At 39.7% G+C, this 23120-nt stretch overlaps 2 protein-coding genes across 3 annotated transcripts in view; one reads left to right on the top strand and one right to left on the bottom strand.

Moving 5' to 3' along the window:
• Positions 1-3692, top strand: part of LOC144592049 (sorting nexin-24-like) — a 115683-nt gene extending 111991 nt beyond the window's left edge. Inside the window, exon 7 of the mRNA XM_078396287.1 lies at positions 3156-3692. Within this exon, the coding sequence (XP_078252413.1) occupies positions 3156-3226 (71 nt within the window). The 3' untranslated portion in view covers positions 3227-3692. The remainder of the gene's footprint in view (positions 1-3155) is intronic.
• A 1315-nt stretch (positions 3693-5007) lies between these two features.
• Positions 5008-22000, bottom strand: ppic (peptidylprolyl isomerase C). Of its 2 annotated transcripts, none has more exons than XM_078396286.1 (5): positions 21788-22000; positions 15439-15552; positions 10239-10332; positions 8109-8293; positions 5008-6635 (listed from the first exon to the last, which is right to left on the bottom strand). In XM_078396286.1, exons 1-5 carry the CDS (start codon positions 21884-21886, stop codon positions 6504-6506), a joined length of 624 nt encoding a protein of 207 aa, XP_078252412.1. In that variant the 5' UTR covers positions 21887-22000; the 3' UTR covers positions 5008-6503. The 2 variants fall into 2 exon arrangements, with proteins under 2 accessions (XP_078252412.1, XP_078252411.1); XM_078396285.1 differs by lacking the exon at positions 21788-22000 and adding an exon at positions 21387-21511.
• Positions 22001-23120: the final 1120 nt, after the last annotated feature.

The raw sequence follows: 23120 nt of genomic DNA, 5'->3' as shown, positions 1-23120 counted from the left end.
AACCTGAACTGCTTTTTGACATTCATACTGCAGTCAATATGTAAACAGTGAAACAGCTGCTTTTGACCATAGGTTGAGTTTTGACATATACACTGATGAGCCAAAACATTATGACCTCTGACAGGCGAAGTGAATAACATTGATTATCTTGTTACAATGGCACCCATCAAGGGGTGGGATATATTAGGCAGCAAGTGAACAGTCAGTTCATGAACTTGATGTGTTGGATGCAGGAGAAATGGGCAGGAGTAAAGACCTGAGCGACTTTGACAATGGCCAAATTGTTATGGCCAGACGACTGGGTCAGAGCATCTCTGAAACGGCGAGGCTTGTGGGGTGCTCCCGGTCAGCAGTGGTAAGTACTACTGACAGTGGACCGAGGAGGGACAAACCACAAACCGGCGACAGGGTGTTGGGTGCCCAAAACTCATCGATGCGCGAGGGCAACGAAGGCTATCCCATCTGGTCCGAACCAACAGAAGGTCTACTGTGGCACAAGTCACAGAAAATGTTAATGGTGGTCACGGAAGGAATGTGTCACAATACACAGTGCATAGCATCCTGCTGTGTATGGGGCAACGTAGCCGCAGAGTGCCCATGATGACATAATGTTTTGGCTCATCAGTGTATATGACATACATACATGCAGGTTCCATATAGGTACATGGCACATACTCTGCCTGTTTGTAAAAGTGAGTGGTCTAATCATACATCTTTAAAGCCCTTCACAAGTACCATCTCCACAAAACTTTGACTTATCACTGGAATGCTTGTTTCCCACTCCTCTCTCCTTCATACCAAGTAATTCCAGGATGTAGCCCAATAGTTCTGGGTCTCTAAATATGCAGTGGAGATTAGTGTTAGGGAGTCAGAGTGAGGAAACAGATTCCTCGACCCAACTCCCATTTGCCTGGGTTTGGCTTACATCCCGCTAAAACAACATCCCGCTAAAAGTTTTTTAAGTTTATGAAATTATCTGGATCAATCAGGGAAGTATGCCACAGAATTTTAGTGTGAGGTGATACATTTTGTTAAGTCAATCCAGCGCATGACTGACTCAATAAAAGGTTCCTGGAGAAACCTCACTGTCCACTATACTGCCAATTATTTAATTGTCATCTGCAAATTCACCAACTCAAATCATTGTAGATGTCAAACAACTGTAGACCCAGCACAGATCCCCACGGTACCCCACTGGTGATAGGCCTCCAATCAGAGGTTGTAATTCCTAGGTTGCACCTACATCAGGCTGAGCCAGATATTGGCTTGGACCTCCCGCGGTCTTCACATTTGTTTCATTACAGCAGTTTAAAGAAAAAACAGTCACCATAATTGAGCCTGTGCCGGCAGTTTACCAGTAATATTGATCATTGTCACGTGTTTCCGCCTCAATCATTAACTAATTATCGACCCAACTTAGAGTGATTATAATGACCCATTATTACATTATCGCCTATCTAATTAGTAAATTCAGTTTAACTTCCTTTTATTGTCACTATTGCAAATTGTTATCATATCATCTCTTACCAATGATGGCATTTCTCGGTGAAGCTGAATAGACTTGTAAATATATTTCATCTCATTTAGTAAAAATCTTACTCCAGTCATTAATCCCTGGTAAAGTAAGGAAATGGTTTGAAATATTTTGACTTTTTTTAATCCTTTCTTGTTTACCTTCATTGATAATGATTAATTTTATTATTCCCCATCTATCTCCCTTATCTAGTTTATATACTGCTCAACTGGCTACTGCTTCTTGTGGGTTTAGAACATAGATTAGTACAGCAGCAGAACATCCGTTCAGCCCACAATGTCTTTGCCAAACATGATACGTTCATCTCCTCTGCCTGCACGTCTTCCCTATACCCCCATACTCTCCATAGTCACGTGCCTATCTAAAAGCCTCTTAAACACTCTTTGGAAGAAATTCATGAGCATGTTAGTAGGCCAGCAAAATATTAGCCATGTGCAAAATTTGGATGTTGGGGGTTGTTTTCTTTGAAATAGAGTGTGTGGAAGGGAGACTTAATTGAGGTCTATAAAATCATGAGGGAACTACCTAGAATCAGTACATACTGTAATATTTCTTTTAACTAAGGCAGGGGTCTAGATTTAAAGTAATTAGTCAAAGGATTAGAGGGAGACAAGGAAAAATAAATATCACATGAATATATGATATTTGAGTGCTCTAGTTTCCTCCAACATGCCAAAGAAGTGCAGGTTTGTTAATTAATTGGCATCTGTAAATTCCCCTGATGTGTAGGGAATAGATGCGAAAGTAGGATAACAAAGAACTAGTGTGACTGGGTGATCGATGGTTGGCGTGGACTCAGGTCAGCTGAAGGACCTGTTTCCATGCTGTATCATTCAGTTCAAAAGTAGTGTGTTTTGGTAGCAACTGCACAATCTACTCTGCTTTCAAATTTAGTTCCATTGATTTCAGGCACAATAATGCATTTAGCCCTACCAAATGAGGATGGATTGCTTTACACTAGCACTATCCTACATACTAAGGATAATTTACAGAAGCTAATTAATCTTCCACACACTCTATTTCAAAGAAAACAACCCCCAACATCCAAATTTTGCACATGACTAATATTTTGTTGGCCTACTAATATGCTCATGAATTTCTTCCAAAGAGTGGAGTATGGGAGAACAGCGGACAACCCCGAGAAAATCCACACGGTCACAGAGAGAACGTACAAACTCCATATAGACAGCACCCAAAATATCACATATTCCTTCTCTCCAGAGATGCAGCCTGACCTGCTGAGTTACTCCAGCGTTTTGTGTCTATCTTCAATTTAAATCAGCATCTGCAGTTCCTTCCTACACCTGCAGTCAGGATTGATCCTGGAACTCTGGTGCTGTAAGGCAGCAACTGTACCGCTGCACCATTGTTCCACCCATATTTGGACCTGTCACCATAACTGCAGATTGAATTTAGGATACCACCAACACTTCAGCAACACAGGCTCAGTCTTGTACGGTGAAGCTCAGTACTGTTTATCAATTACTCACATTATTGTCAAGACCATTTGATCCCCAATGTCATGAGTCTCAGTGAAAGTACAACTCAGGCATTGCTTTTCTCTTACTGATATTACAGTAATTGATTACTATAAACCAGGCCTTTTTTTGTGATTTCTCAGATGACTTCCCAAATGTAGTTATTGAAGGTGTTCTACATGGTACATATTGCCCATACCTTCAAGTAAGGTAGAGTGGAATCTACACAGAAGACATCTCCGGACATCTAATCACAGCAGTAACAGTTATTGGAGGTGCACATGTTTTTAAAAGAAACCTGTCAGTTCTCAGTGTTCTTTCTTGACAGTATATATACATTAAGGCTATTACTCCATTTACTTTTAATTTCTACATTATTTGTTAAACTAACTTGTATGTATAAAGAAGACTTATGTAAATGTTTATCGATGAATGTGTGGCATTTCAGCATAAATCATGTGCGTACAAGACTAATTAATACCATGGAAATATATTTGTGCAATTTTAAAGTCAAATGTATTACTTTATTGACTGGAGAATATTTGTTTTATAGTTTGGATGTATTTTTCTGTTTGAAAAACTCTAATCTTAAAAACTCTAGTTGTAGATAAACATTTTAGAAGTTTTAACATATTTAATTATGTAGAAATGAAAAACTATTTATCACTAAATCATATGATAGCCCATTTTACTTTTGTAATCTTATTAAGCATTAAATTGCTAAAATATTTCAGTCTTCAGTATAATCAACTATATGTAATAAATTTAAACACTACCAAAGAGTATAAATGATTTCTGCTGTATTGATTCATTTTGATCACCTTAAAGTAAGTTTGGTGGCTCTGGATTCTGTACTAGACACAAAGCAATTAACATAAGTTTCTACAGCTATTTCCTTACTTTAAAATGCATGCTTTAATGATCCGTGTAATTTGGCCATGCACCTTTAAATTTGATTGGTCCAATGGAAAATTCTATGGATGCGATTTAACATGTTTTAAAAAACATCCATGGGCTTGTCTCTTCAGATCAACAATTTTAAGATCTCTGCATTATTTTGAATTCCAGACATTTTTTTTGCTTCAGCATTGGTAAAACATATGGCCATTTAGCAAGTAGCATGAGTGCAGATGGAGTTCCAAGTCAATTATTCTAGGCTCCAATCAGATACTGCACATTCTACTATTGGTGTGTCTAGTAGGGTTGGGTGCAAACACATCATCATCAGTTTGCTGCATGTGGATACTATTCATTCCTTAGATATTCCTCCTGACTCCATAACTAACAGCGCTTTGGAGACAACCCCTACTCTGGTAGAGTCCCAACTAAAGAGATGGAGTGAGGAACCCTAATGCAAGCAGCTAAAGTAACCCCCCCAATAAAAGTTAACTGCTGTAGATTCATTATTTGCTAATTGAAAAAAAGACCTCATTATATATTTGTATTAAGAATTTCTTGTATAAGATTATCAGCATTCATTTCCAAGAAGGTAATCCCCTCCCTCCTCACAGTGTGCCCAAAGAGCCTCCTGTCCAAGTGTGCTTGGAAAATGAGCTCCTCAATATTTCCTGCTGAGGCTTCCATTGCAGCACCTGAAAACTATGGAACTTGTTATATTATGTCATGTTTTATACCACTTTGGAGTCATCACCAAATGGTTTCTATCACCAGTGTGTGCTTCGCTTTGAGAAGTATGTGTAAGTTGGCCCCTGCTGATGTGTTCAGTGCCACTTTGAAATAAGAGCATGAATGTTGTGGATTGCCAGCACAAGTCGTACAAGTAAGAATTAATCACGTGGACGCCCATGTCCATTTTCCTTTGCTGTCTAGTTTAGGATCCCTGGTCTTGGTACCTGTGGTCAGCAAGGACTGAAGTCACTTCTTCCCATTATATGGTAAAAGTATTTCCAGAATGACCTATTTGAAGATTTTGATCGCTTGTTCTATGAGGTAATTTTGTGATGCCATAAACTACATAACTGAAAAACACAGAGGTAAAACATAAATATTTAATAGGCGAAATGGATTTCTCTGCAATAGTAAACAATTAGAATTAGACATTCATTCCTCAAAAAACACCATGGTTGTCAGAAATAACAACAGTAAGCATGGACAAAATTAAAATTCAATCCAATTCCACCAGGTAGACTCATAGCAGGCTAAAGAGATAATACATATTACTTGACCAGCATTACATTCTTGCATGTATGCAATAGCTCTGAATAACTTGATAACAATTCAATTTCATTTTGTGAGATTTTTGAGAAGTTTTCAATCCAACAGATAATGACTTTCGGAATTTCTTTCATTTCAATGCTTAGCTGAGAACATTTAACATTATAATAGATCTGTTGACAAAGATTTTGGAAGAAGCAGGCATTATTTGTGTAGTTGCAAAAAGGTTAGCTACACTGAAGTGAAGAGCATTGCACAAAGCTATAAAAAGGAACAGAAAAACTCCTCCTTTATTGGGTAAGAAGGAACTGCAGATAATAGACAATAGGTGCAGGAGTAGACCATTTGGCCATTCGAGCCAGCACAGCCATTCAATGTGATCATGGCTGATCATTCTGAATCAGTACCCCGTTCCTGCCTTCTCTCCATACCCCCTGACTCCGCTATCCTCAAGAGCTCTTTCTAGCTCTCTCTTGAATGCATTCAGAGAATTGGCCTCCACTGCCTTCTGAGGCAGCGAATTCCACAGATTCACAACTCTGACTGAAAAAGTTTTTCCTCATCTCCGTTCTAAACTCCCTTATTCTTAAACTGTGGCCCCTGGTTCTGGACTCCCCCAACATTGGGACATGTTTCCTGCCTCTAACGTGTCCAACCCCTTAATAATCTTATACGTTTCGATAAGATCCCCTCTCATCCTTCTAAATTCCAGTGTATACAAGCCTAGTCGCTCCAGAGATGCTGGTTTACACCAAAGATAAACACAAAAAGCTGGAGTAACTCAGCGGGACAGGCAGCATCTCTGGAGAGAAGGAATGGGTGACGTTTCGGGTCAATACGCTACTTCAGACTTTATTGGTTTGCTCTGAACATGGGTTCAGAAATTTGCTAAACTTGCTTTAACTTTCCCTGAATGTATCGCAATGGTGGCACTTGACACTGCTCCTGTTGGAGTCAGCTGGTAAGGCAGCAATGACCAGACGCTGGTTGGTGCCACAGTGATCCTTGGTTTAGTGGACCATGCCCAGAGAGCTCTGATGCGTCTGAAACAGTGGGAAAACTGATTCCTATAAGTACAGTTGAAGAAGCATTGCAGTTGCTCCCAGCTCTACATTCAGGTAAGCTAATCAGGATTTGCACACCATTACATTTCTGGGCTATAATCGAGTAAACATCCATATTACCTTTCACTCAAAAAGTTAGATAAAGAGGGAATTAAAGTTTTGATACATTACAAACATAATTTTGATCAATGGAAGCAAAGACGGTCATTTTTGCCCATCGTCCATTATTCCTAAGAGACATGTGCTACCCTGTTACTCATCATCATTCACTTCAACCACAAAAGGTTCTTTGACATCTATTTTGCCACTGTTCACTATCACACAGTCCTTGAGAGGTCGATTATTGCTGTTTGTTTCCTGGAGTTCTATCTTGTGCACCACAGGCTAGAAACACAAGAACATAGTAATAGTCTGGGAGATTTATTAAATTTCCTTTTTAACAGTTGGGTTTACTGCCAGAATTCTGTATGCCACAGTTATGAATTGTTTACTGATCACCAGCAGAGTCCAGCTAGAGGTCATTTTTGCATTCTTATGAAAAGTAATGAATGTACTGCATGATTAGGGTCTTGTATTATAAATAGTGTGTACTTAATAAGCACAATTCTTACAAATATTATCTATGATCACACTATGAACAGAGCACGAAATCTCGGTGCAGTCATGGACTCAGACCTGAATTTCAACAGCCACATTAAGACAATTACAAAGTCAGCCTACTATCACCTTAAGAATATATCAAGGGTTAAAGGACATGGCTCAGCAGGATTTGGAAAAACTTAAAATGCATTTATCTTCAGTAGACTTGACTACTGTAATGCTGTTTTTGCAGGTCTCCCTAAAAAATCGATTAGACAGCTGCAGCTGATTCAGAATGCTGCTGCTCGAGTCCTCACTAAGACCAAGAAAGTGGATCACATCATTCCAGTTCTGAGGTTTTTACACTGTCTTCCAGTCTGTCATGGAATTGATTTCAAAATACCACTGTTGGTTTATAAAGCTCTGCATGGTTTAGGGCCAAAATACATTTCTGATCATCTGCTACATTATGAACCATCCAGACCTCTCAGGTCATCTGGGACAGTCTGCTTCCTGTCCCCAGAGTCAGAACTAAACATGAAGAAGCAGCGTTTAGTTTTTATGCACCACATATATGGAACAAACTCCCAGAAAACTGCAGATCCGCTGCAACTTTCAGTTCTTTTAAATCAAGGCTGAAGACTTTTTTGTTTGACGCTGCCTTTTATTAAATCAAATAATTATTCATTTCTTACACTACACTGTAACTTTTATACCTGTCTTATTCTGTTTTAGCTTGTTTATATTTTCTATTCTCTTTAATGACTACTTTTAATTGCTCTTTAATGTTTTATGTAAAGCACTTTGAATTGCCTTGTTGCTGATATGTGCTATATAAATAAACTTGCCTTGCCTATGGTATGGAGCAACTCATTTTAAAAAAGGTCAGTATTACTTAAATGTCATGTTCTTGCAAAAATTCAGTTTGTGCCAACACCATATTGGAAGAAGCAACCACACTTTGGTATGGAAATTATTTCTACTAATTTGATTGATTATGATAACCACAGGATTAATTCATTCATTTATGTCTTTAGAGTGGGGGAATGGAACCGAATAAATTGCTCTTCAATAGCTGCCATGCATTTGATGGACTGAATGATCATTTGTGCAATAACAATTCTATGCTGTCCAAAAAACTCTCAAACTAATATATTGCCTTTTTCTATTCAATTCAAACTTTTTGCAGTGTTCTTTTCAGATATAATCATAGATACTAAGGAAAAGTTAATAGGAGTTGATTTTATAGACAACTATAATTGGAAAGGAAATAGTTACCATTCCAGTGATGACTTTTCCAAACACCACATGCTTCCCATCCAACCACTTTGGTTTTGTCAATGAAATAAAGAATTGTGAGCCATTTGTATCTGGTCCTGAATTAGCCATGCTGACCCATCCAATTCCATAGTGTTTCAGCTTGAAGTTCTCATCTGGGAACACCTTTCCATAAATGCTCATTCCTGGAACATGGAAGAGATGAGTGTAGTGCATGGTCCAATGTACATTAATGTGTTTAATTTGCAGATGTAGAAATAACCATCCAGGCATCTTTTTAACCTTAAGTGCTATGTTCTTATAATATCCCATTTCAAACAAAATGTTAAGCAGATACAGTAAGAGAAGATAAAATATAAAAATTGAAATGTCGACTAGAAATGTTTCTTTTTAATTGCATTTAAACAACATCCTAATGTTGTTCTTAAAGTCAAATGGAGGTACAATTTTAAATTGTGAAATTCTTCAAACAGCACTGCAACATTTCAATGTCGCATTGCAGCAGGTCAGTTTGAGCACATACTATGTTATTCATCTCTTGCAAGATTTCAGTGCAGTTACGACTTAACCTCAAAGCTATAACCTTGGTTGCCAGCCCCCAGAAGGATATCACCATCAGTACTTTTGCATCTACTGCAAAATGAAATTGTATCAAGCAGGATGGCACAGCTGGCAGAGCTGCTGCTTCCACAGCACCAGAGACCCAGTTTTGATCCTGACATCAGGTGTGGAGTTTGCTTGTTCTCCCTGTAGCCACTTGGGTTTCCTCCAGGTGCTGCAGTTTCCTCCCACATCCTAAAGACATGCAAGTTTGTAGGCTAGTTGGCCTCTAAATTGCCCCGAGTGTGGAGAGAATGGATGAAAAGGGTAACAGGAACTGGCGTGATCCACAGTTGGCATGGACTCGGTAGGCCAAAGGGCCTGTTTCCGTGCTGCATCTTTTATTGAATCAATGCTTAAGAAATGCAACAGAGAAAATGTTGTCAGAAGACAGGCTGGTAGAGAACAGCACCCTCTGCATGTTCTTTGTTAAAGAGTGCTAAGAGATTGCCATAGAGGTTTGTGCGCTTATATCGTGTTAATCTTTGGACTATTTGTGGGGGACCAACAGTATTAGAAAATCGCCCCATTCACTCTGTTTGCTTCTCTGGGATTAAGAAAAAGTAATAATGTCTTTTTTTCTTGGCAATGGAACTTAGTTGTCCAACCCAAGTGAACCAGCACAGATCAATGACTACATAATGGAATGGCCTGAAACAAGATAGCTGAGAATGACCACTGCCTTGATTTTCATGGGCAAAGCAATACACACCATGTGTCGGATTGTCACAGATCTCAGGAAGAACTATTTGGTGAAACCTAACCTGTGTAAACATTGCTGTTCGGAAGTCTACCCATGAGCTTATAACCCTTTGGTGATCAAGGTGTAGTCCTTCAACTTCATGATCTCCTAATCTTATGGCCCTTCTCCATGCAATGCATCAAGAGAAATGTGAATTTAGGCAAATTCTCATGGGAACTAAGTTTTGACTGTAAAAAAAAAGTAATGAAGATGCATGGAAGGCTCAGTCTTGTGTGAGCAATGTGTCGAGTAAGCAGTGAGACTTCAGAATTACATTGATCACCCTGTCAAAAAATGCACTTTGTTGACCCTTTTAAACAGCAGTTTCAGGAGTGCAGGCTTAGAAAAAAAGCTGGTTGTTCTTCAGATTATCCAGGTTGAAGATTCCTGAAGGGATGAATTTGCAGCATTGCAACACTTTGGGGGATTTTAGTAATGAAGAAATGTTTCTAATGCTGAAGAACATCCAACTGGAATGTCAGGAGTTGAATCTCCATCGAGTCACTAAGAGGCCCAGAAATGGGTGAGATACTGTTCTATTCTAGGAAAAGCTTACTTTTTAAGTAGCAAAACATTATTTTGTTTTGGTATTGTGAGAAATAATTTCTGGACTGATATGCCTTAATTCTAAGAACTAAAATAAATCAAGTTGAAAATATCTTGTTCTGCCTTACTTTGATAATTAACTGTCTTACCACAAGTAAATCATTCCTGATATCATTAAAAATGACAAACTGAAAACTATCAGCAGCATTTTTACAATAAATGATGAACAATTGAGCCATTACCTCCTTTCCCATCTCCTGTAGTGTAATCACCACCCTGTATTAAGAATTCCTTAATGACACGATGAAATATGCTGCCTTTGTAACCATACCCCTTCTGCAACAAAAAAAAAACATGAAAATATTATGAAACCTTTCACTTAGTTATCCACATTCAGGTGTGTCCTGAATTCAATTTGAAGGGAAACATGATATCTGGTGTGTCCAAAATAGGAAATGTTAAATAAAACCATCAACAATATATGAATTTACATGTGAATAAACCCAATAAGCATTTATTTTTGTAAACTGTTTGCTCTCTATACTTTTTCCTAAGATGTAAAATTCTAGGGAAAATTAAAGATCACAAACAAATGCAATCTGTTACCAATAGTGCAGAGAATAGAATCAACAAATACAAAACTAAGTTGGATTTCTCCCAGCCCAAAGAGAATATGGAACCTGAAGTTAAGGTTTCGATTTAGGAAAAAAAACAAAAAATGCCACTTTTGGAAAAAACACACCTGGATTATGTTTCCCTAGCAATCTGTCCTATGTGCCCTCTCAAGTACAAGTGAAATGCCTCACGGCATAATTCCAAGATCCAAATTCTCTCACGCTTCTGGCCAAATGTCATGCTTCAGTGAGCATCAGTAAGAATGGATCACCGTTATTTATCTCCTGGCTATTGGCAAGAATTTTCTGCATGCAAATTAAGTGCAACATTTCTCAGTGCCACATTTCAATAAAATAGCATGGTGCTGCAATGTGCACTGGCTGAAAGAGGTTAAGACGATGCAGTGTTAACAATCTTATCCAGATTGTTGCAAACTAACTATATTAAAATTTAAATTGCATCGGTGGTAGAATGTGCATTTCTCAATTTCATCAACGCATTTTAATCTTATGTATTAAACGCTTTTATAAAATGCTCACAAAGAAATATTCAAATGTTGCAAATTGTGAACCAAAGATTAAGGACACAATGTGCTGGAGCAACTCAGCAGGTCAGGCAGCTCCTCTGGAGAACATTGACCTCGACCTGAAACATCTCGTGTCCATGTTCTCCAGAGATGCTGCCTGACCTGCTGAGTTACTCCAGTACTTTGTGTTCTTTTATGCATTAACAAACATCTGCAGTTTTGTTTCTACATTAAAATCAGGGATTTTACTTTTAACATATTTACTAAGTTGTAAATAATTACATAAATAATTCAAGCATAACAACATTTTGTTGCAATTTACACTGATTTAGCAGTTCTACGAGTTAAACAGTTAAAGTAAGCTATTTTGTTAAATGTTCCTGAAACCAAACTCAGAGAGCTGAAAAGAGATGAAAAAGAGAAGATAATAGACATGGGGGAGTTCTCAAACATGTTAGTGGGCACTATGTATCAAGTCTTGAGATCACACAAAGTCACGACATTAGTTTCTTGCCTCAGAATGGAAGTATGTTAATGCGAATTATGAAGTGGGACATAAAAACAGAGTGGAAAAATAAAAACGAGAAATCTAGCTTGAAATCAGAATGTTAGGACACAGATTTTTTCAATTTCTTACAATTTTCTCAGCAGTCTCAGTTACAGTATGTCACTATGAGAATTGCAGTGAGGTGGCTTGGTACGTTATCACAGAGGGAGTGAAAAACAACAGCAGGGATAAACATCCCAATCACTCCCCTGTATTTTCTTGTGCATTGTTGTAGGCAGTGGAGCAGTCTGCTCGCGGGAGAACAGCTATGTTCTATGAGAAATACATGAACAATCAGTGCACACAAATGACAAAAATATTACTGAAGCCTAAAGCAATAATTTATTTCAATCTATTCTCTCCTATTGGACTTTAAACCTCGATTAATTAAGAATTCAGTCCTTCATTGAGCCTGGGTATAATAAAACTTTGGGCTGTGGTTTGACAACTGTTGTGATATTTATGGCTATTTCCTAATATTTTGTGAGTTTCCACGAGATTGCCTGGATGGAGCTTTATCAACGGGCCAGGCCTGCCCAATACTTTGCTGCAATCCTTACTCTAGCACTGAGGCCTGAAATGTCACCTATTCCTTTTCTCCAGAGATGCCGCCTATCCCACTGAGTTACTCCAGCATTTTGTGTCTATCTTCAGTATAAACCAGCATCTACATACAGTTCCTTCCTACACAAAATATAACTTAGTTACCATCTTAATTAAGATCACTATGGCTGACATAAAACTGAGAGTTTAGATATGAGGTCTACCCAGCCCCTTAGCTCATCAATGGATTGAATATTCCTGGACTCCATGTCAAGTCCAGGAGCAGAGTAAGAGCCCAGATATTCCCAATCCTAATGCTGCAGTGTGGAAGTTTGGGGCTTGCACACTGCAACCAGCTAATGATTCCCATTCACTGTCTGGCCATCAAACATGCTCTGGCCCAATAATTTTACTACAGAATTCATGAAATAGCAGTGGAAATAATGAATTTGGGAGTTTAAAAACTGTCACGTATTATGTATACAATTGTGTAATGTTACCAAGGATTGAACAAAACAGAAAGAAGGAATATGAAGAGTGGCAAATATTACAGGAAGATAGACACAAAATGCTGGAGTAACTCAGCGGTACAGGCAGCATCTCTGGAGAGAAGGAATGGGTGACGTTTCGAGTCGAGACCCTTCTGCAATCTGAAGAAGGGTCTCGACCCGAAACGTCACCCATTCCTTCTCAAGGAAAGCAAGGCCCCTTGGGCAACAGTGACCATAATATGGTGGTCTGAAAAAGGATCTCGACCCAAAACGTCACCCATTCCTTCTGTCCAGAGATGCTGCCTGTCCTGCTGAGTTACTCCAGCATTTTGTCTACCTCCGATTTAAACCAGCATCTGCAATTCTTTCCTGCACATAATATGGTGGAATTATGCATTAGGATGGAGAGTGACATGGTTAATTCAGACTAGGGTCCTGAACTTCAATAAAGGAGACTTTGAAGGTATGAGACGGGAATTGGCTAGGATAGACTGGCAAATTATACTTAAAGGGTTGACAGTGGAGATGCAATAGCAAAGATTTAAAGACCACATGCATGAACTCCAGAATTGTTCATCCCTGTCTGGCGAAAAAATAAAACTGGGAAGGCGGCTCTACCGTGGCTGACGAGGGAAATCAAGGATAGTGTTAAATCCAAGGAAGAGGCATATAAATTGGCCAGACGAAGCGGCAAACCAGAGGACTGGGAGAAATTTAGAACTCAGAGGAGGACAAAGGGTTAATTAAGAGAGGGAAAAAAGAGCATGAAAGAAATCTTGCACAGAATATAACTGACTGTAAAAGCTTCTTTAGATATGTAAAAAGGAAAAGCTTAGTGAAGACGAATGTAGGTCCCTTACAATTAGACAGGTGCATTTATAATGGGAAACAAAGAAATGGCAGAACAGTTAAACGAGTACTTTGGTTCTGTCTTCACTAAGACACAAACAATCTCCCGGAAATACCAGGGGACCAAGGATCTAGTGGGAGGGAGGAACTGAATGGAATCCACATTAGTCAGAAAATGGTGTTTGGTAAACTGTTGGGACTGAAGGCAGATAAATCCCCAGGACCTGATGGACTGCATCCCACTCAAGGAGGTGGCCCTAGAAATCGTGAATGCATTGGTGATCATTTTCCAATGTTCTCTCGACTCTGGATCAGTTCCTGTGGACTGGAGGGTAGCCAATGTAATTCCACTTTTTAAGAAAGGAGGGAGGGAGAAAACGGAATTATAGACCAGTTAGCCTTACATCGGTAGTGGGGAAGATGCTGAAGTCGATTATTAAAGATGTTATAGCAGCGCATTTGGAAAGCAGTGACGGGATCGGTCAAAGTCAGCATGGATTTATGAAGGGGAAATCATGCTTGACTGATCTTCTGGAATTTTTTGGGGATGTAACAAGTAGAATGGATAAGGGAGAGCCAGTGGATGTGATGTATCTGCGCTTTCAAAAAGCCTTTGACAAAGTCCCACACAAGAGATTAGTGTACAAAATTAGAGAACATGGTATTGGGGGTAGGGTATTGACCTGGATAGAGAACTGGTCGGCAGACAGGGAGCAAAGAATAGGAATTAACGGACCCTTTTCAGAATGGCAGGCAGTGACTGGTGGCATGCTGCAAGGCTCGGTGCTGGGACCCCAGTTGTTTACAATATATATTAACGATTTAGACGAGGGAATTAAATGTGACATCTTTATGTTTGAGGATGACACAAAGCTGAGTGGCAGTGTGAGCTGCAAGAAGGATGCTATGAGGCTGCAGGGTGACTTGGATAGTTTGGGTGAATGGGCAGAAGCATAGCAGATGCAGTATAATGTGGATAAATGTGAGGTTATCCACTTTGGTGGCAAGAACAGGAAGGCAGATTATTATCTGAATGGTGTCAGATAAGGAGAAGGAGAGGTGTAACGTGACCTGCGTGTGCTTGTACATCAGTCACTGAAAGTAAGCATGCAGGTACAGCAGGCAGTGAAGAGAGCTAATGGCATGTTGGCCTTCATTGCGAGAGGATTTGAGTTTAGGAACAAGGAGGTCCTACTGCAGTTGTACAGGGCCCTGGTGAGACCGTACCTGGAGTATTGTGTGCAATTTTGGTCTCCTAATATGAGGAAGGACATTATTGCTATTGAGGGAGTGCAACGTAGGTTCACCAGGTTAATTCCCGGATGGCAGGACTGACATATGATGAAAGAATAGGTCGACTGGGCTTGCATTCGCTGGAATTTAGAAGGAGAGGGGATCTCATAGAAACATATAAAATTCTTAAATGGTTGGACAGGGTAGATGCAGGAAAAATCTTCCAGATGTTGGGGGAGTACAGAACCTGGGGTTACATTTTAAGAATAAGGGGTAGGCCATTTAGGACTGAAAAGGGGGAAAAATGTTTTCACCTAGAATTGTGAATCTGTGGAATTCTCTGCCACAGAGGGCAGTGGAGTCCAATTCACTGGATGTTTTCAAGAGAGTTAGGGCTAAGGGAATCAAGGGATATGGGGGAAAATCAGTACGGGGTACTGGGTACTGATTTTGGCTCGAAGGGCCAAATGGCCTGCTCCTGTACCCATTTTCTATATTTCTATGTTACTCCAGCATTTTGTGTCCATCTTCCATTTAAACCAGCATCTGCAGTTCTTTCCTACCTAAATATTACAGGAAACTTGATTTATAATCAAATTATAATGCATTAGTTGAAATTTAACATGTCAATTTCTTACCTGTCCTGTTGCTAGAGTGATAAAGTTTTCCACAGTCTTTGGAACAACTTTACCAAATAAACCAATCACAATCCTTCCCACGTCCTTACCACCAACTTGGATATCAAAGAATACCTAAAATCATAGAAAATCTTCATCAGTCTTACTTTATAAATAAATGTAAATGAAATGAATACGGCCGAAATTCATTATTTCTTTTTGCTGAGATTTTGCTCTGTTAATTTGGAGATATTTTGGTCAAAGTAGTACAAGTTAGACTATTTAAAATACTACAGCATAGATCACTTGATTGGTTGTTTAACAGATAAAACCAATTAAACAATTTTGAATCGAAAGTATGTATCACAGGGGTTATTTATCACCTCAGCAATTTATAGGTAGGACTCCATGAAATTTAGGAAAAAAAATTACAGAAAAAATACATCAAGATCTTTCATCAATGTGGCCTCTTTCAATCAGAGTGGTCAGAAAAACAAGGGAAATGCATCTTATCAATAACTCCCACTTGGAAATAAAACCTGGATTAGTAGTACCCTCAAATTCACTTTACAAAAAATTACTCCACGTCAGAGAAGGAAGGTTCTGTATTTCTATTTAAACAAAGGAATTTTAAAGAAAACATCAGGTTAAATTAAAACATTTTCCAATCTACGCCCCATCTCATGTTTTAAATACTTTGGGGGTTATACTCATGTATTTGATTTGTCTGCTTTTTAAGCCAATGTTGAGCTTTTGCTAATGTTCCAATTAATCATTTAGAGGCTGAACAGTTGGTTAACTGATAATCTGCAAAGATTCCAAATAAATTGACAATTCAATATCTAAAACAGTCTTTAGAAAATCTTAATGCTACTGGTTGATACAATAGATCATACTTAACTGTGACTATGTCATTTCATCTTCCCTGGCCAGCTGTAACTTTCCAACTTCCTTCAATATCCTCACCATGGTATGTGCCCTCCATTGGCTGTATCTCTTTGCATAGATGCTGTTTGACCTGCTGAGTGTTGCTAGCATTTTATTCCAACTTCCATGGTTTCTACTTTAAAACATTTTAGAATTCTACTTTCAACCCAGCACTATCAGTAGCACTTTTGAGGCATTGTTTTAAAAATGCAACTGGTAGTGCTGGGTCTAAAGTGAAAATCTGAAACATTTTTAGAGACCAAATCATTGCAATAGAAAAATGCTGGCACCTGAGATTAAAACCCAGTGAACACACCCAAATAACATTGATAATTTCTCCATGTTAGATTCTGCCTTCTGCATCCGCAAATTGCTTAAATCCAATAAATTTACCTTTGTTCCATTTTCAAAGTCTTGATGTTTCTGGCCAATGACTCAGCCAACTCTTCTTATTTTCATGAAACATTTATCTCCCTCTTCTCTGCTACTTCCCTCAGTTTGTTTTCTTTTTTTAAATTAATCTGTTATTACCCATGATCGGCACACAATGCTGGAGTTCCGAAATGTCACACACTCCTTCTCTCCAGAGATGCTGCCTGTCCCGTTGAGTCACTCCAGCATTTAGTATCTATCACTGGCATAACTCAGCGGGTCAGGCAGCATCTCTGGAAAAAAAAAATAGTTGATAGTTTGGGTCTGAACCCATGTTTGGGTCAACAAATATTTCCTTGGTAGTTCAAAATAAATAAGTAAAAAATATATCTTTGCCACTCTTAATCTCAAATTTGACCCTGCTCTAAAAAAAATCAACTTTGCACTGCTTAACTATACATTCCTCTAAATTATTACTTCAGATGTCCGCCACGTTATATCTTCAATAATAGTACTATATTCTTCCCAGGACCAAATATTCCATGACCCCATCTGTCAGCTTGACATATTATTCCTTTGTCAATAATGATTTTTAAATGTTTTTAAACTATGCTCCTCTACTATTCCTTCAACCACCACGTCACTTTTAAATGGTACCATGAAGCAACTACATAACTGATAGCACATATATCAATGCATAAAGACGCAAACGAGACACAGCACATAAAGAGAATAATTTGGTTTATATTTTTTGCAATGGTACTACCATGTCCTCCATAACCATTGGAGAATGCCAGAGAAACTGCAGACAGTTTTGCCATTTTTGTAGAGTTTCCACTACACTTCTGTCAAATTTACTGCAAAAAATCTGAACATCAATTTCTGAAAACTAGCAAAACAATCATCTTCAAATGGCCATTAAATATAAAAGGAACATATTGGACTCTGTGCAGACATGAAGCCAAGGCAGTGGATGGCTAAAGATGAACAAATGTTCCCAAGAGAAGATTGCAATTCAATTTTCAAACTGTATTAACATGTCAATCGAGCATAAATGTAAGATTGGTTTAATGAATATTTAATTGTACTATAACAAGGCACTGTTAATCAAAGGCTAATGAAACGTTTAATTCTCTGGCAATGGTTGCAAAATGCACAAAAGTATGAAGCTCAGCAGACTGCAACGTGAAACAGAGTCACAAGCACGAACTGGCACATGTTATAGAACTCTTTGTTACTGCACTTATACTGTACAGCAATACATAGATTCAAGAGATTGGAAACTGGAACATGCTTTTTCGAACCATGCAATTCAATTCCTCTCAGAAATTAAGCACATTTTAAAAATCATACTCTTTGGATGCCTAAACCTGTGATTTTCATTTTGTGTCTTTGGTGCTTTTGATTTACCAATGCATGGAGAAGCCCAGTCATGTGCAAAAGCATTTAAAGATGTTCAATAATGTCATTTCCATGAATAATAAACATCCATAAGAGATCCACAAGATTTGCAGGCTATGGATAGAGTTATACAGCACAGAAATAGGCCCTTTGGCCCTACTCCTCATTACTAAATAAGATGTCTATCCGGGCTAGTCCCATTAGCTTATGTTCAGCCCCTATCTCTCTAAACCTTTTCTATCTACGTGCTGTCCAGATGCACTTTTAACATTGTAATTGTACCCATTTCTTCAGCTCTACCTGGCACCTCCCTCTGTGAATATTGTCGTTCCCCCCCCCCCCCCCCCCGTGTTCCTTTTAAACCTTTCCCTCTCACATTAAATTTATGTCCTCTGGAATTGATTCCCTCCCCTGGAAAAAAACACTGTGACCATCAACCATATCTATGTCCCTCCTGGTATTATAAAACTCTATGGTCACCACTCAGCCTCCTGCTGTCTGCAGGAAAAAAAATCCTCATAACTCAACTAGACTTCCTTTCTGCCTGCACAGTTTGCTTCTGCGTGACGTAAAGGGGATCTCAAAGGGCAGGCCACTACCGGGAATCCATTTCAGCTGGAACCCCTCAAAGTGATTTATTCACTCCCTCTCTCATCTCTCAACCACCCACCATCCCCAACTTAGTAGACACAAGGAACTGCAGATACTTGTTAACAAAAAAACACACAAAGTTACACAAACACACACTGGAGTAAGTCAGCAGGTCAGGCAGCATCTGGATAGACAATAGAGAACATGGATAGACAACAGACAATATTTTGGGTCGGTACCCTTCATTTTGTTGTGTGTGTGTCTATGTATAGAACGTTTTTCTGCTTACTGTACTGTGTTTATATATTCCGTTGTGCTGCTGCAAGTAAGAACTTCATTGTTCTGTTTGGGAAATATGACGATTAAACACCCTTGACTCTTGAGACCCAGGTTCATGTCTGAAGGGTGCCGACCCAGAACGTCGCCTATCCAAGTTCTCCAGTCAAGACCCCTAAGTTACTCCAGCACTTTGTGTCCCCAAGTTAGTGATCCATATACTCCCAAGCACCGTTTCTGCGGCGACTATTTGCATACCTTGGTATGCAAGCAAGGAATTTCACGTGACAATAAAGTATTCCATTCCATTCACACCACCTATCAAATTCGCACAATTCAACATGCCACATTTCCAAAACCTGATACATCAGGCCCAACCGACAAAATTCACCTTCGACCACTAAGCTGCTCCTCCAATATACTTACCATTGTCAATGGCAACATCCAATTTATGAGACACATGCCCCAACTCCTGAACCAATTCTCTGACTTGACCATTGACCATATTTCTCCCACATGTCTGGATGCAGAGTTCCAACCCGAAACATTGACCATCCCTTTGCCTCCTCAGATTAATGCTTGACATGCTAAGTTCCATCAGCAGTTTGTCTTTTTTTAGAAACACAGTAAAATAGGTACAGGAGTCGGCCATTCGAGCCAGCACCGCCATCCTATATGATCATGGCTGATCATCTAAAATCAGTACCCTGTTTTTCCCCATATCCCTTGATTTCTTTAGCCCTAAGAGCATCTGCAGTCCTGTGATTAACATTTTAATTTATGGAAATATGCTGTACATGATATTAAGGTAAAACACAAAGATAACATTGCCAACTCTAAACTCTAAATACCTTAAACATTCAGAAAGGTATTAAAGAAATAAATTTCCTCATACCAAATCGAATGAGTTTATCTAAGACCAGAAAGGTTGGTCAACAACAACAAAATAAAATGCACCTTAACCATGATAAATCACACCAAGGCATGTTACAGTAGCATTAACAAAACAAGTTGGGAGGTCATGTTGCAGTTGTATAAGACTTTGGTGAGACTGCATTTAGAGTATTGTGTTCAGTTCTGGGCACCATGTTATAGGAAAAATAGTCAAGCTTGAAAGGGTTCAGTGAAGATATACGACGATGTTGCCAGGACTAGAGGGTCTGAGCTATAGGGAGAGGTTGAGTAGGCTGGGTCTCTATTCCTTGGAACGTAGGAGGATGAGGGATGATCTTATAGAGGTGTATAAAATCATGAGGAATAGATTGGGTAGATGCACAGAATCACTTGCCCAGAGTAAAGGAATCGAGGACCAGAGGACATAGGTTCAAGTGAAGGGGAAGTTATTTAATCGGAATCTGAGGGGTAACTTTTTTGCACAAAGGATGGTGGGTGTAAGGGACAAGCTGCCAGAGGAGATAGTTGAGGCTGGGTCTATCCCAACGTTTAAGAAACAGTTAGACAGGTACATAGATAGGACAACTTTTGAGGGATATGGACCAAGCACAGGCAGGTGGGACTAGTGTAGCTGGGACATGTTGGCCGGTGTGGGCAAATTGGGCCAAAGGGCCTGTTTCCACATTGTATCACTCTATGACTCTAAGCCACATTAGATGTGGTGGCTAACCAAAACCATCAAACAGGTTTGTTTGAAGAAATGTTCAGAAGAGGAAAGAATAGTAGCGAGGCCTAGAGGTATATGGATGGAATTCCAGAGCTCGGGCCCTTTACAAATGATAGCAGGGTTCCAAATGAATCACAATCAAAGCTGGTCAGTCAGACGAAGGGTCTCGACCCGAAACGTCGCCCATTCCTTCCCTCCCGAGATGCTGCCTGACCTGCTGATTTTGTGAATAAATACCTTCGATATTGTACCAGCATCTGCAGTTATTTTCTTATACAATCAAAGCTGGAGAAGCTCAAGACCTCGGGCTTTGTGAAAATCACCTACTTGGAGGTTTTAGGATTGGAGGAGATTACTGATATAGAAACATAGAAAATAGGTGCAGGAGGAGGCCATTTGGCCCTTCCAGCCAACACCGCCATTCATTGTGATCATAGCTGATCACCCATATGGGGCCCCGTGCGGAGTAATTGTACTACTTAACTTCAGCGGTAATTACGATTTAACATCCCAGTGGAACTCAGGCTTAACATAACTCGTTTCACGTATCCTGCAGCCAACAATGGACCATTGTGGGCTCCACCTATCCTTGATCATCGTTACTTTTTTGCATATCTTTCATTAATTTGTTCTGTATCTCTCTATATCACCGTCTATATCTCTCATTTCCCTTGACTCTCCATCTGAAGGATCTCGACGCGAAATGTCACGTATTCTTTTTCTCCAGGGATGCTGCCCGACCCGCTGAGTTAATCCAACTTTTTTTGTTTGACATGCTCACTGTTTGTTTTACACGAAGACAATGTATATTCAGCGGAGGTTTACACAATTTTGTTGATCGTACGTTGATGGCATCTGCCCAACCAGCAAACGTCGCACAATGTTGAAGAAGAAACATCACCTGCAGCAACGCCTAAGTTTTCATTTCTAACTGCACAGCAACAGACACAGTGCAAGAATTTCCTCTTAGTTTTGCTAAACGGTGTCCCTGCACCATCCGCACTCGTGTCCCTCATTCCCATGTGTAATGTCCAATCACCCTGGTATGCCAATGCTGATTGGAAGATAGCGCTGGCTTTTGCGAGGCATTGGGTGAAGCTGCCATCAATCTGACCAGCATCAGCGGGGTGGGCTGAGTGAGGGGCTGTGTCGGCGCCGCGTCCTGGCCGCTTGTTCACCCACCTTGGCTGTTACTTTCGGACCTCGCTTCTCCGCTGTCAAGCCGGTGCTACAGTCTAGAAGGGAAAGGGCGAAGAGAAGCAAAATTAAATGCGATTTCATCCTGTACAAAATAAAACTTTTTGCCTGTTTCTCATATCGTCGCCAGCACACAAGCAGTGGACGTGTCTCCACCTCCAGCTGAGACAAGCAAACAGCGGCAGCGACGTGGAGAAGGAGAGATGTCCAGCCCTTTCCGGACACCCAGGCACAGTGGGTGGAAAAGCTCCACCCTCAAATCCCGCGTCTGTTTCAATTTTTTGTTCCAATATCCGAGTTTTCCTCCCCACACACTCCAGACAGGGAAGTTCGCCCTGATTCCCTGCTTTATCTGTTCCTCTTTCGCCCTGCGAATTCAGTCATCTTGCGTGGGACCGTTCTTGTCCCGCGGGAACAATTGGACGGTGATAATATTACACCCTGTCTAATAAATACAAAACTAAATTATCAGCATAGATACTATACAAAAAAGTTACTGCATCTTCACTTTATAAAAACCATGGTAATACAACAGTGGAAAATGTGATCATGAATCAAAATTGTACATTTTTAGCTCATTGTAAAAAGCAGATCACTTATCGTGGCCGCTTGGTCGGCGGCTTCCTGGATGTGTTTGAATGTATTTAGAGATTGTGATATTACTTTGTTTTAATAAGTGGTGTCTGAAATGGTTGATACAAAAAAAACCTGCCAACTTTCAACAGAGGAACGTAAATTCTGCCAACAGAAATATAACGGAAGTGTAATTTGTAACTCGTCCATTCGGGATACTTGACTGGAAGTGAATAAGTTATCGTCCATGCCCAAGTTTGGTGGACCACGGAAATCCAATAGAATTGAATTATTTTAGCAGGTTTTTTTCCCTCTCGCTTCTGGCACCCTTGTTCGCGTAGGTAGTAAATTGTCATTTAGGGCAATTACAATTGAAACTTGCATTTAAGGATCTTTAAGGTTGTAAAACGCCCCATCAAAATTAGTGATTCTTTCCAAACTAAAGTCACACTGAATAAATCACAGAATTATAATATCTTTCGTTGGCTTTACAGATCTTGAGGACACTCACTCGCCATACAATAAGCAAGCCAGCACCGCCATTCAATTAAATATACAGTACCAAACCATCTGCCAATGGATCAAGGACTTCCTGACCAACCGCCCCTAGACCGTCAAAATAGGCCCTCACCTCTCCTCCACCATTACACTGAGCACCGGCTCACCACAGGGCTGTGTGTTGAGCCCCATCCTTTACTCCCTCTACACTCACGACTGCGCCCCCACCCATCCCACCAACACCATC

This window comes from Rhinoraja longicauda, chromosome 3 (genome assembly GCF_053455715.1).
Source record: "Rhinoraja longicauda isolate Sanriku21f chromosome 3, sRhiLon1.1, whole genome shotgun sequence".
In the NCBI taxonomy this organism is placed as follows: domain Eukaryota; kingdom Metazoa; phylum Chordata; class Chondrichthyes; order Rajiformes; family Arhynchobatidae; genus Rhinoraja; species Rhinoraja longicauda.
This window is presented reverse-complemented; position numbering and strand designations above follow the sequence as displayed.

What these genes read in the sequence shown, in the direction of transcription:
- ppic (XM_078396285.1), bottom strand. Translation starts at nt 21,503, where the DNA reads ATGTTTCTTCTTCAACATTGTGCGACGTTTGCTGGTTGGGCAGATGCC. An exon ending in TCACTCTAGCAACAGGACAG is followed by an intron (nt 10,333 to 15,438) that starts GTAAGAAATTGA and finishes TTTTTGTTGCAG; the next exon opens with AAGGGGTATGGTTACAAAGG. An exon ending in GAAAAGTCATCACTGGAATG is followed by an intron (nt 6,636 to 8,108) that starts GTAACTATTTCC and finishes TTGTGTTTCTAG; the next exon opens with CCTGTGGTGCACAAGATAGA.